We start from the raw sequence: 10,393 nt of genomic DNA, 5'->3' as shown, positions 1-10,393 counted from the left end.
TAAATCATTCCGGCACAGATATAAAGAGCATAGAGGTTGATAGGTTTCGGAAAACCTGTCAAGTATTTTCTTTTTGCTCCATCTCTGGGGACTTCTCATTGTCCATAAGTTTCAAATGATCCTATTTAGTGCAATAGTGTGATCATACTTCCATGCTTCACAGTCTTGTAACTTAGGTTATTTAACTATTACTAAACAGTACAGTAAGAACGATCGGAATTTGAGCCGCTACCCTCTTCAACTTAGTCCTTATTACCGCTCCAAGTAACCACTACTGTATGGAAGTTGACTGCTCACCTCCAAACCTTAGTTTAGTATTCGACCCACTTATTTAGATGGCATGACTGATATACTTTTCGACCAGTGTACTCGGTACAGAGTAAACTAAAGGTCAATAATAAGACTGTGAGACACTGCTTTCTCTCTTCTCTCAGTTCGAAATTTTATTGGTTTTAATTTTTAAATTTTACTTTGGCCCCCTTTCATAGCGCCCTTCCTGTCTCATTTCGGGAGGTGGCCCCTTTCTCCCTGAAGTGTACTCCGTACACTGTACACCTATCTGGCTTCCGTCCTTGGCCTGGCTGACCGCTTTTGATGGTACCTAGTCACACAATGGTACACAGGTACACCGCATCTCTATCATCACTTCCCAGAGACGAGTTGCTTGCTTTCCCCTTTTTCCCTATTGGTGCTCTTCCTCCTTTTCCATACATGTACCAAACAAAGGGAATCAAGAAGTGCATTGCATTTAAAACAAAGGAGGAATACCTGCATGGATCTCTCGCTTTCCTTTCAGGAAATGTTGAGAATGCAGGATCGCAGAGGTTGACATGCATGTCATGAAGGGCAATACATCATTACCATACTTCTTCATACCAGTTAAGCATCCCAACAAATGGAAGTCAAGGGAAGCAGGCCATAGTTATCTCTTGGATTCCAGTATGGACTGTCGAGCGCAAATCTTCCCAACTCCCAGTGGACTAATTATCCCAAACTGGGGTAGAGATAATTGGACTACACAGTAAGCAGGCTGGGTGACAAACGCTAGACTAGCTAGAGAAAGGGGCGGCAAAAAGACCATCTGAAGGTGGGTGGGTTTCAGTGGGTACTAAATTGCTAAATGAGATCTATCATCTTGACTAAGTCTCACTAAAACCATACTCTTGGAAAGCTGATCATCCATTGCCTTATGGGCCTGTTTTAGCGCGCTTCTAGACACCCGCCTACTGCTGTTCCCCGGAGCCCGGGGCTCAGGTCCATGGTTGACCGTTCAATTTGTGGCGGCGGCTCTCAACTGGGGGGCAAATTTGGGCTATTTGTTCACTTTTTGAGTGTTGTTATTATAATTTATTTTGATTTGTGTAGGATTCTGTTTCATTTTCCATTAATACTGGTTTTTCCCCATAGTATTTTGTCCATATATTCCTAATCATATTTAATTCCCACTTTTTCTTTTCATTTTTTTTTTCTCTGAATTGTGTGAATTTCTTACCTGCCCTTCTGTTTTTTCTTTTCTTTCTGTCCACCCCCCTCCCCCTTGTCTCCCCCGCCAGGGATCAGGAAAACAAAACCACTCTTTTTTGCAAAGTGGATTATCAAAAGGATCCAGGAGCAATGGGGCCTTTTTCTCAGGCCCTGCTGTACAGACTACGGTCTTGAAATGTCGCAAGGACGATAGCTTTTACGTAGCTCTAAGGTAGTTACCTGAAAGGGTATCCGAGCTGATTGTCTTCAGTTTGAGTACCTGTGGATCGAACTGGTTGACTAGTTGTTAGAGAGGGCTGCCATTGGATCCACATCCCTTTTGTTTTGCCCTTCATTATTACCCTTGGTACGGCGTACAGACAATTTGATTCTGATCTCTGTCATTATTATTCTCGTTCCGTAAGTCTAGTTGTTAGCATAGGTCATTATTTGCCAGTGTTTGTAGGGCTCAGTCGGATGCCCCCAAATCCCATTGCCGTCGTCAATCTGTAAGAGACATCATAGCTTAAAACCAACAATATGAATGTGGATCCTATGTGCTAGTGTTCCTTGACTGTTTGCTGTTGACTGCGTCCTGCATCATCCTCTCTGTGGTCTGTACAGCTGTAACCAGAATGGGCTCCATTGCGATTCATCCTGTCCCAAATGCTGGACCGTTGACGTTTTTACTTTTCCCTTTTTTATTTCCTTTTCGTTTAAATCATAATCCATAATTATTATTTTTCTCTTATTTATTTTTTTTTACCTTGTCCTTTCTAAAGAAATAATTATTATTTTTGCCTGGTCAATGATCACATATCTTCTTCCTCTTATCCACATCAGATACTTCATTTAGTTCCCCCTCCCGTCCAGATTCTCCCTTGAAGACCATCTCTTCCCCCTTCTCCTACTTATAATTAAGCTCTTGCCTTTATTCCGACAGTATCACCTTCTTCTATCCTTCCATTGTCTCACTGAATCCTCCGAGTTCATCGTCCTGCCTTCGGCTTATCTCTGCCTTCACCTACTACCAACCACATCTCCATAACATTACACATCTTTCCCTAACAGCTCATTCTTCTCTCTGTGTTTGAGCTTCATTGCGCCTTAGTCATCGGCTACAAAGATCCCCATATTTCCAAGCAGAAGCCACTTTGTTCAAGCTCCCTCGTAGTGAACTCAGGTGATCTTCGACGTCATTGGAAGGGAGCCAAAAGGAAGCAAGGCAACAGAAGCCAGAGGAACTGCGAACTTGAAAGGAGGGACAGCTGGAGCACATTGAGAAGAAAGGAAGCAATGCTGAAACTCCTCTAACAGGAGGTTCCTTCTTCTTCAGGCGCGCAATCTCATCGCAATCGCATTCAATCCCTTCTAGCCCGGCGACGACCTGAGGGCAACACATTGCTCTTGCTGTCAAACTCTTTCGATCTCTGGCAGAATTGAGGTATTCTGTATTCACTTCCAAAGCTATTTTCTGTTCTCCCTCGGCCCGCGTACATCTCTTGTACGGAGACGACAAGATGTTCAAACGGCCGTCATTCTTACGACGCCAACGGCACACTGTTGGGCGCGATGATTGGTCCGCCTTTCCTGTGCGCCAGCTTTTCGTGCTAGGTATGTCCTCTCCCAGTCGCTCTGCTTAGTGCCCAATCTCAATGAGAATGATGGGTTCATGTATGACGAACATGGATCTGTGCGTCTTTATTGGAGCAAACTTTCCCTTACTGCAGTTGAAATCTCCTATTGGATCTTCAGGATGACTGACATCTCTTCAAGCACTATGCCGCATTTGCGAGCCAATTGCATTCATGTCCATTTTTCCGTATGTCTACCACATGGTAGAGGCATTCAAGGTGACAGATGACGATCACAAAATCGCTCTCTATGCTGGCCTGATCACATCCTCCTTTACTTTTGCGGAATTCTCGGCGGGCATGTTCTGGGGTCGGATGAGCGACAAGATCGGTCGAAAGCCTGTTTTGATAATGGGTTTAATTGGAACAGCTATCAGCATGATTGTTTTCGGATTTGCTCCCAATCTGCCAACCGCCATGGTTGCTCGAGCACTTGGCGGCCTCCTCAACGGAAACATCGGAGTTCTTCAAACGACCGTTGCGGAGATCGTGACTGTCAAGGAACATCAACCACGGGCTTACTCGATCATGCCATTTGTTTGGTGCTTGGGGTCGATCATAGGACCAGCGATGGGTGGTGCGTTGGCACAGCCCTGCCAGAATTATCCCGGATTGTTCCAGCGCCATACAATCTTCGACAGCTTTCCATTTCTGCTGCCCAACCTTGTCTGTGTTGTCGTCCTGGTCTTTGGGGTTATCGTCGGCTTCTTGTTTCTTGAGGAGACTCATCCGGAAAAACGATACCGCCGTGACCCTGGTCTCGAGCTGGGCAATTGGCTCATCGCCCGTTGCTCGGGCTCCCGTGTGCAACTGACAGAGGATGACACAGACATCAAAGTGGATGCCAACGAAGCTGACTATTTCAACTACGGCGATGTCCCTCCACCAGAGTACAGAAGCACCGAAACCTCGCCTCAACTAGCCCCGATCAAGAATGTGGGCGCTCTATCAGGAGACGACGACATTGAGGGTCAGGTCAAAGGCGAACAATGCGGGACACCTAAAGCTTTCACAAAGCAGGTGATCTTCAACATCGTCGCTTATGGTATTCTTGCCTAGTAAGTTCGGGCCAATCCTTATTCCTACGACGCGTAATTTTATTTTCTAATCATCTTCCAACAGCCATAGCGTCTCCTTTGATCAACTAATTCCCGTTTTTCTCAGCACCCCTAAATCCGATGACAACTTCGTCCTGCCGTTCAAATTCACCGGCGGCCTTGGTCTTCCCACCAAGACGATCGGTTTTATGCTCGCAGTACAAGGCGTTTACTCTATGATTGCCCAACTTTGGCTGTTTCCTTTCGTCGTTCGCCACTTTGGAACACTGCGAACCTTCCGTCTTGTTCTGCTCGTTTGGCCACCACTCTACATGCTCGTCCCATATCTCGTTCTTCTGCCTTCAATTCTGCAGACAGCAGCAGTCTACCTGGCACTCATCAGCAAAATTACGTTGCACGTCATTGCCTTCCCTTCAACTGCTATTCTGCTTGCCAATGCTGCTCCATCTTCCAAGGTTCTCGGTTCGATCAACGGTGCTGCCGCCTCGACTGCGAGCCTTAGCCGCGCCTTGGGGCCAACAATCACGGGTCTGTTGCACTCCAAGGGTCTCGAAAGCGGCTACTCGATTATCGCATGGTGGGCATGTGGCCTCGTTTGCGTCACCGGTACCATCCAAAGCTTCTGGATGGAGGAGAGCGAGCCACGCAGAGACAGCGAGAAGGCTGGCAACAGTGATTCGACTGCAGGAATCCCTATGCGGAGCTCCTTCCCTGCGGGCAAAGAGTATGCCACGCCCGAAGAGGAACGCAGACTGCTCTCTTCTACGCGGACCAGCGTCGATGATTTGGACATTTCCAATTTAGATTTGACGCAAATCGAACCAGCACCCCGGTCGAATCCACTTGCATTTGCCGAGGACTGAAAAAGATGTCTTCGCGTACTAACATGCGGTAGATTCTTCTTCTATCCTCGCTTCCCTTTCTAATGCATCCTCGCCAGGCATTATACGATTTTAACTATGAACTTATGGTTGGGTGGCAGTGACATTCCGCTCTCCCTTTCGCTTCTTCGCTGTTGTCTCATTTGTCTTTTTCGAGCCATGCTGTTCTCCTCCCTTTTCCTCTCTTATTCTAGAACATGAGTCCAAGACGGGCTATGGCGCAGTTTTCTTTTCCCAGTAGATTGCATGCATTTCAGAAGCGCGGGGTCTTGTTCTGTTTTTCTTGTCTTTTGTTCGGGATCATCACCATGGGCATATCGGGTACACGTCATGTCATGCATCTGGGCGGCTTTTGTCATATTTATCATATCCTAGCACCTTGAGCGCTAAATCCACTTTCTGTAGAAAGGAAGACTGCAATTAGCCCTCCTTTCCGGCCACTGAAACTATCTCCACTTTTAGTACCTATCTGTGCTGAAGGGCAGTGCTTGATGTAGTAGTCCATATCCTGCACTATCTCAGTTGTCCGAACCAATAATTTGCATATAAAAGTCCGAGTCGGATAATTCGAGTGGAGCAGGTCAGGCTTGACTGATGAACCATTACACATCCTCTTCCCCTCATACCTGTCTCTCTCCGTAATGTTATTAATCACGTGACTATGAATGCGGGGTTGGCGACGAAGTTGACCCGGATAACGCGTTCTTTGTGCAAGTATTCGGGGCTCCGGATTGTCCTAATCACTCAAAGCGATGCTTCAATTGGTATGATAAGAGAATTCGTAGTCGCAGAATGCCTCAGCTATCTTTTCAAGATCTCAGTACTGCCCTGGTTTCTTGGAACTCATAATCTACTTATCACCAGCCAATCATTTCAGAGCTTTTCCCCTTCTCACATGGGGCAGCAGTTAGGGTATTGTCACGTATTGTTACCGAGACCAGTACTTAGAGACTAGGTACCTTAGGAACGACCTTAGGAACAGAGAGCAGGAGCAGGAAGTCTTTTATAGATCTCCCTGTTGCTATCCAGGCGACAATCAATTTTTCGGCTAGCTAGCTGTACAAATTGAATATGAAGTGTGCTTAGCGAGATACTATTCTCCGAATGTACTTACACCGACGGCCTCGGATGTCCCCACAGTTTGTCCTATCTCCAACCTTCGACGTCGACAGTTTTTTCCCCTTCGACCTCCAATATATCCAATTGCACTTCTTTTTCCTTGTCCCGTCTGTGAATCCAGTTGTAGTCGCGGCATTTGATCTCCGATATGGTTTGCAGCTTTGCCCTGCCACCAAAACAGAATCGACCTTTGCCTTGACTATCATCTCGGAAACTAAGAAAGGCCGCGGATCGGGATACGACTGAGGAGTAACTTTCCCGTGCGACGCGATTTCATTCATCGAAGCGAGATACACAGCTGCTAAACGGCCAAAAGCATCACGCCGTATGACTTAACATGAATGCTGATTCGTCTCGAAATTTTCGGCAAACTATCCCCTCGTTCCACTTGACCTGCGACAAACTTCTATTCTCGAGACATGGTTGTCGCACCTTGGCACGCCTTCTCCCCGTCTCGCCTTTCCCGTCATGTTGAACACTTCCCCGGCCTCGCCTACCTCCCTCGGGAGGAAACGACCGCACCCTCCGGCTGAGCCTTCCTTAACGCAATCACAGCCTGCGGCACAAACGCAACAGCAGACAGCTGGCGATGGCACTGCGAAACCACCACCGCCTGCCGTGACAACTTCCTCGACCTCGTCCACCTTCCGCAATGTCTCCGCCTGCAACCGATGCCGGTTGCGCAAGAACCGCTGCGACCAGCGACTCCCCCGGTGTCAGTCCTGTGAGAAAGCCGGTGTCCGTTGTGTCGGGTATGATCCTATCACTAAACGAGAGATCCCGCGCAGTTATGTCTATTTTCTCGAAGCGCGCGTTGCTTACCTAGAGAAAACGTTAAGGGACCACCAGATTGAATTCAAAGAAGCTGTGGCCTTTGATGAAGAGGAGGCCATCAAGGTAGAGGCGGGGTACGACCAGGATCGGCCGCAGATGGCTGGTTCAGAAGCGTCGGCGGGTGCCGAGACATTGTCTACTACCGTTGTCGAAAGTGACAGATTGACTCGGCAAAAGGCAGATAAAGCTGCGCAGGTTCCGCGATCGGGCAGGAACCCGGAGAGTGAACAGGATGCGGAAAACAGCCGGGACTATGAGAAAGAGGATAATTGGCGCATACATAATCTTGTGTCGAATATTGGCATGGTATCGGTGCAAGGGACTTCCGATCCACGGTATCTGGGGTCGACCTCCGGGATTTCTTTTGCGCGTGTCGTCTTCGCTGCGGTGAAGAGCTCCGTTGCCGGCAACGTGGGAGAGCGCGGACCAATGCGGCCTTCTGAACGCTTGCCGCATAGTGCCACGGGTACCGCAGGGAGTGGGAGTACCATGCGGGATTCGTTCTTTGGTCTTCAGACAAGGCCAACGATGAAGTGTGCGGCATTCCCTGACCGAGAGTTGGCGGAGAAGCTCGTCAACCTTTATTTCGAGCATGCAAACCCGCAGATGCCTATCCTCCACCGGGAGGATTTCATGGAACTTCTCGATCGGACATACTCAGTTGAGGAGAAGGACCGCTCTCCTCGCAGCCTTTATACCCTAAACATTGTCTTTGCCATTGGCGCAGGTATCATATTCGAAGATAAGACCAGCTCAGATGATGAAGACAACACGCAGAGCAACAGCAGCCGCTCAACCTCCTCGTCCACAGCAAAAAGGCCGCGGCTTTCCAGCCGTCAGTATCAACCTGAAGAGTACCATGCCTCTGCCATTATTCATTTAGAATCTTTCCTTGGCGCGTCCTCATCGAACGACGGGTTTGGTGCGCTAGAGGAGCTGCAGGCCGTCCTCCTGCTGGCCAGTTTTGCACTTCTTCGGCCTGTTGCGCCGGGCCTTTGGTATATTGTTGGGGTCGCTATGCGTCTAGCAGTTGATCTTGGTCTTCATTACGAGGACGGAGCGGGCATTGATTCGGTTGGCGAAGAGAGCATCGATCGTTCGTCTACCAAGGGTGAGAACAAAGTCAAGCCGCGGATCCATACTAGCGAGCGTGGCCGTCGAGAATGGGTTCGCGATCTTCGCCGGCGATTGTGGTGGTGTGTTTATAGCTTTGATCGTCTCGTCAGTTGCTGTGTTGGTCGCCCCTTTGGAATCAGCGATCAAGCTATTAGCACCGAATTCCCATCCCTATATGAGGACAAGTACATCACTAAGTCTGGTATTGTCACGCCACCCGCAGGCGCTCCCAGTTACAAATATGCGGCACACCATTACTTCAAGCTGCGGGTGCTGCAATCCGAGATTCAAGACGTCCTTCAACATCAACAAGCACGATTCGTGCGCCAAAAGGTTCCTTATTCGGCCAATACAATTATACGCTCTGACCTTGCGTCTCCCTTCCTTCAAGGGTTCGACTCCTTCCGCTCATGGCGCAGAGATGTTCACCGGCGATTGATGGAGTGGCAGGAAAGCGCGCCCACTCGTAGAGAAACAGGCGTGCAGTTTTCGGTGGAATTTCTTGAACTTAATTACTGGCAGGCCGTCATCATGCTCTACCAGCAGAGCTTGACAGTTCCGGCGGAATTAGCCGCAGAGCTGACACCGGCAGAGGATGTATCCAGCCCGTCATTCTCGAATGTGGACGAAACCGAAGATGAAGATGAAATATACTACAAGGTTGCAGAGGCAGGGCAGAAAGTTATCCGTATATATCGCCAGATGCACCGTGTCCGACTAGTGAACTATACTTATCTTGCAACACATCATATATTCATGGCGGGTATGACAAAGTCCCTCACTCGATACCATGACGCTGCTTACACTCTCCTAGGTATTTCATTTTTGTATGCGATATGGCACTCACCTTTCGTGCGAAGTCGCTTGGTATGTATCTCATGACGAAACGGGAAGCGAGATAGTCTTTAACGAATTCGGTTGTAGACATTAGACGAAGTCGATTTCACAGTGCTTGCGGCCACATCTGTGCTAGGGGACTTGATGCACAAGTGTCCCCCAGCAGAAGCTTGTCGGGATGCCTTTGAACGAATGAGCAAAGCCACCGTTCAGATGAGCTTATCGACTACCGGGTTTGGATCCCAGGTAGATCTATCTCGAATCCAAACTGCATCTCAGCAGCATCATACTGCTAATACGGGCCCCGCGAGGGACTCGGGAAGATCCAGTTTTGACCAACGACAGCGCTTTACTCATGTCCCTCGGCGGCAGACGCAGGTACGCCAATCTCGTCCCTTGCCAAAGTTCGACATGGACCTTGCCGATCTCTTCAATGACCCCGGGCCCGTTCCGGATCGCGCTGGCAGCAGTACAAGGAAGCCGGTACAGGCGTATCCAAGGCGCTCAGAATACCCTGAACCCTCCACACCGAACTTTGGCTCTGACCTTCCACCCCGGCCTCATCCTCAACGAACACCTTCTATGGAGTATTATGGAGGTTACGAAAACCCTGTCTCTCCGCGAACACAGCAGCAACAATATTTCTATAGCAATTCTCCACAGCACAGCGTGTCCTCAAGCGGCGCGGCCCCCAATGTAGGCCAACACCAATTTTCCCCGGTGGATCAGGAGAGTGCCGCAGGGATCAGCCTTGATTTCTTGGACTTTGACTCGACAGGAGCGGAAAACACAGTTTCTGTAGGCTCAGACGGTAATCCCGAGTATAACATGTCAGCCGTACCCTCGCTGGGCCATGGGGCTGGCCACAGTGTGGGAATCGACCTCGGATTCGGCATGGCGGTCGACTTCCAGCATGACTGGAGCGAGAACGCCAATTACGATATGCTCGAAGGTTACTTCTTCGGGGGATCGGTGGGAAATCCCCCAGGCGATGGTTCGATCTGAGGTTCCCCTCTCTGTTCCCTTTTCTTCGTGTTTTCTTTGACGGCATCTTGCTTGCAGGTCTTGGGACTACCTGGGATTTGGGAAATAAAAGGTGACATGAATTTACGACTCCTCGCTTGTAGCATCGTCCGAAACATTTGATTGCATCGACTGGGGCTATTTGGTTTTTGCGTGTTGTCATGACAGTTCTTATAGTCATATCCTACCTAGTATAGTATCGATAAGAAGCACGTAATCCATTCCATCGGATGATGGTGGTATCTGGCCAATTTCAATGTTCTATCGTGATTTGGACTATTCACAGGGATAGAGTGAGGCCAGTGCTATAAGAATTTGGGCAGCAAACTCAGTGTCCTACTGCCCCTTTAGTGGTGAGAGGAGATGGTTGACGCTTTGAGTTGTCCTGTGGAGACCAACCATGTGGGATGCATCCAATCACTCGAAA

The 10,393-nt window shown here is 48.8% G+C and overlaps 2 protein-coding genes across 2 annotated transcripts; both read left to right on the top strand.

Annotated features, from left to right (window-relative positions):
* The first annotated feature begins 264 nt into the window (after positions 1 to 264).
* Positions 265 to 5,625, top strand: mfsB (MFS transporter). The gene is made up of 3 exons (XM_747823.2): positions 265 to 3,078; positions 3,241 to 4,156; positions 4,221 to 5,625. Exons 1-3 carry the CDS (start codon positions 2,985 to 2,987, stop codon positions 5,017 to 5,019), a joined length of 1,809 nt encoding a protein of 602 aa, XP_752916.1. The 5' UTR covers positions 265 to 2,984; the 3' UTR covers positions 5,020 to 5,625.
* Positions 5,626 to 6,037: 412 nt separating this feature from the next.
* On the top strand, positions 6,038 to 10,367 carry AFUA_1G15470 (Zn(II)2Cys6 transcription factor). Its single transcript, XM_077803983.1, has 3 exons — positions 6,038 to 8,869; positions 8,921 to 8,973; positions 9,031 to 10,367. Exons 1-3 carry the CDS (start codon positions 6,625 to 6,627, stop codon positions 9,946 to 9,948), a joined length of 3,216 nt encoding a protein of 1,071 aa, XP_077660152.1. The 5' UTR covers positions 6,038 to 6,624; the 3' UTR covers positions 9,949 to 10,367.
* Positions 10,368 to 10,393: the final 26 nt, after the last annotated feature.

The sequence above is a fragment of the Aspergillus fumigatus genome, chromosome 1, assembly GCF_000002655.1.
Source record: "Aspergillus fumigatus Af293 chromosome 1, whole genome shotgun sequence".
Taxonomy (NCBI): domain Eukaryota; kingdom Fungi; phylum Ascomycota; class Eurotiomycetes; order Eurotiales; family Aspergillaceae; genus Aspergillus; species Aspergillus fumigatus.
The sequence above is the reverse complement of the archived record's forward strand: the minus strand, read 5'-3'. Positions and strand labels throughout refer to the sequence as shown.